Source organism: Chiloscyllium plagiosum, chromosome 28, assembly GCF_004010195.1.
Source record: "Chiloscyllium plagiosum isolate BGI_BamShark_2017 chromosome 28, ASM401019v2, whole genome shotgun sequence".
NCBI lineage: Eukaryota > Metazoa > Chordata > Chondrichthyes > Orectolobiformes > Hemiscylliidae > Chiloscyllium > Chiloscyllium plagiosum.
Window position 1 is genome coordinate 18,337,884 of NC_057737.1, and position 2,784 is coordinate 18,340,667.

Here is a 2,784-nt window from a genome sequence, read left to right on the forward strand (position 1 = left end):
CAGCATCTGTGCAGAGAAAACAGGGTGAGCATTTCTGGTCCTTATCCAGAACTATCAGATTGGTGTTTGTGGGAAGTTTCTGTCTGAGAATTGGCTGCTGAGATCCTCTGGAGGGGACTAGAGTGTCGCACTGGCTGTGAGGGATGGGTGGCCTTAGAGGGTGCTATGTAAATGCAAGTATTTGATAAACCATGTTATAACGACAGTTTCTCTGAAGTAAACCATTGATTGGAGGCATAAATAAATATTAAAAGGAACACGATATTGTATCAGATGTGAGTTTATTGTTTTGGGGGGGGAATGGGTGTGAATGGTTGTTGTACTCTCTGGTTGCCAGGGTGGACTAGCTGCGCGGATGAGTACCGGTGGCGGAGTGTGTGTGAGGGGGCGGAGCGGGTGGGTACACGGGGAGCGGTGTGTGTGTGTGTGTGGAGGGAGGCCGGAGCTCGGAGGATGGCGGTGCCTGTCAGACAGTAAGTGACCGTCTGTGTCGGGTGTCGGGAGGTGGGCCCGGCCCCTGGGCCCGGCCCCTGGGCCAGAGCAAACGGGAGGCCTGTGCAAACCCGGGGCCCAGCGCAGCCTCGGCCTCTGCTTCTCCCTGCAGCCGCCCAACACGCCTCTGTTCCCGGCCCCTCACCTCGGGCCCAGACCGGCCTCCTCCTGAGCTGTTAACCAGGAGTCAGGTCATGGACATGAGGCCCACCTTATAAAACACGCACACAAAAAGAAAACCTCCTCAGATAAACAATTACATTATTTTAAATTGTGTTTTAAAAAATTGATTGAATGGGCCTGGTCTGTGGATTCTTCTCAAGGAAAAGTGAGGACTGCAGATGCTGGAGATTAGAGTCTGGATCAGAGTGGTGCTGGAAAAGCACAGCAGGTCAGGCAGCATCTGAGGAGCAGGAAAATCGGGCAAAAACCCTTCATCAGGAATCCCGCACCACTCTAATCTGGACTGTGGATTCTTCTCACTCTTGTGGATTTGACCCTGTTGAATAATTGACACTGAATAAAACATGGAGGAAGTGAGGACTGCAGATGCTGGAGATCAGAGCTTAAAAATGTGTTGCTGGAAAAGCGCAGCAGGTCAGGCAGCATCCAAGGAGCAGGAGAATCGACGTTTCGGGCATAAGCCCTTCTTCAGGAATGAGGAGGGTGTGCCAAGCAGGCTAAGATAAAAGGTAGGGAGGAGGGGCGTTGGGAATATGATAGGTGGAAGGAGGTTAAGGTGAGGGTGATAGGCCGGACTATAAGGCGTTGGGGGCCGGGGAAGCGGGTTGTGGGACTATGAGGTTGGAGGCGGTGGATGGGAGATCCCCTGAGGTGATGAGGTTATGGATGATCTGGGAGATGATGGTTTGGTGGTGGGAGGTGGGGTTGTGGTCATGGGGGCAGTAGGAGGAGGTGTCTGCGAGCTGGCAGTTAGCCTCAGCAATGTAAAGATCGGTGCGCCCAAACTACCACCGCACCTCCCTTGTCTGCCGGTTTGATGGTGAGGTTGGGGTTGGAGCGGAGGGCTGCATGTTGCGAGGGTGAGAGGTAAGAGTGGTTTATAAGGCGTTGGGGGCCGGGGAAGCGCAAATCATGGAGGCCTATCACTCTTAGCTTAACCTCCTTCGACCTATCGTATTCCCAGCGCCCCTCCCCCAAGTCCCTCCTCCCTACCTTTTATCTTAGCCTACTGAATAAAACATGTCATAAAACAAAACTGTTTTAAAACATGTCATTAAAAAGGAGTAGGCCATTCGGCCCCTCAAACATGCTCATCCAGGGTAGCAGTTTGAATTGGAGGGGTAATCAGTCGGCCTTAAAAACTAACAATGTTTGGTTTGGTGTGGGCACAAGTAACAGTCTGGCATTGACAAACATGTAACAAAGCAACAACAAACCTCATTTATATTGTAAATAAAAACCAAAAGAACTGCAGATGCTGTAACTCAGATAAAAACAGAGATGGCTGGAAAAGCTGGGCAGGTCTGGCAGCATCTGGACCTGAACCTGAAACATTAACTCTGATTTTGCTTCAGAGATACTGCTAGACCTGGTGAGTTTTTCCAGCAATTTCTTTCTTTGTCTCATTTATATAGTACTTGTGTACAGAAGGCGACTCTGAGTAGCTCAGTATAGAGGAAGAAAAGGAGAACCACAAGTCTAAGTGGAGAATTGAAACAAAGGAAATATTGTTAAAGGGGAAAGTGAGAAAACAGAAGTTATAGTACACACTGTTAGGATTGGCACAGTTAGGGAAAAAGTTAAGGCTTTACAGACTGAATAGGTTAGGTGGAAGATTAAAAAGACAGCTCCTCAAAAAGTAGTAATTTCAGTGCCAATGAGGGAAAGAATTAAAGGATAAAGGAAATAAATCAGTGGCTGAAGAGGTTGTGTAATGTTCAGAGATTTGGGAGGGATGATTGGGATCTCTTCTGGGGCACAAAAGACCTGTTCAAAAAGGATGTGCTTACCTCTACTGGAAAGGGACGAATCCTAATAAAAAGATTCATAATTCTATTAAGGGAGACAGTAAACTACAGGGGGGGGAGAGACTGGAAGGATCCTAACAGGAAGAGTTAGTAGAAAGATTGATGAGGTTGGTTTTGAATCTGAAAATAACAAGTAAATTAGAAAAGACAGATAAGAGCAAATCATAGAGATGTATAGCATGGAAACAGACCCTTCGGTCCAACCTGTCTATGCCGACCAGATATCCCAACCCAATCTAGTCCCACCTGCCAGCACCCGGCCCATATCCCTCCAAACCCTTCCTATTCATATACCCATCCA

The 2,784-nt window shown here is 48.2% G+C and overlaps 1 protein-coding gene across 1 annotated transcript in view; it reads left to right on the plus strand.

The window, feature by feature from the left end:
* Positions 1 to 370: 370 nt before the first annotated feature.
* The window catches only part of nsrp1 (nuclear speckle splicing regulatory protein 1), a 49,993-nt gene continuing 47,579 nt past the window's right edge, over positions 371 to 2,784 (plus strand). The window contains exon 1 of the mRNA XM_043718423.1: positions 371 to 473. Coding sequence (XP_043574358.1) covers positions 454 to 473 — 20 coding nt within the window. The 5' untranslated portion in view covers positions 371 to 453. The remainder of the gene's footprint in view (positions 474 to 2,784) is intronic.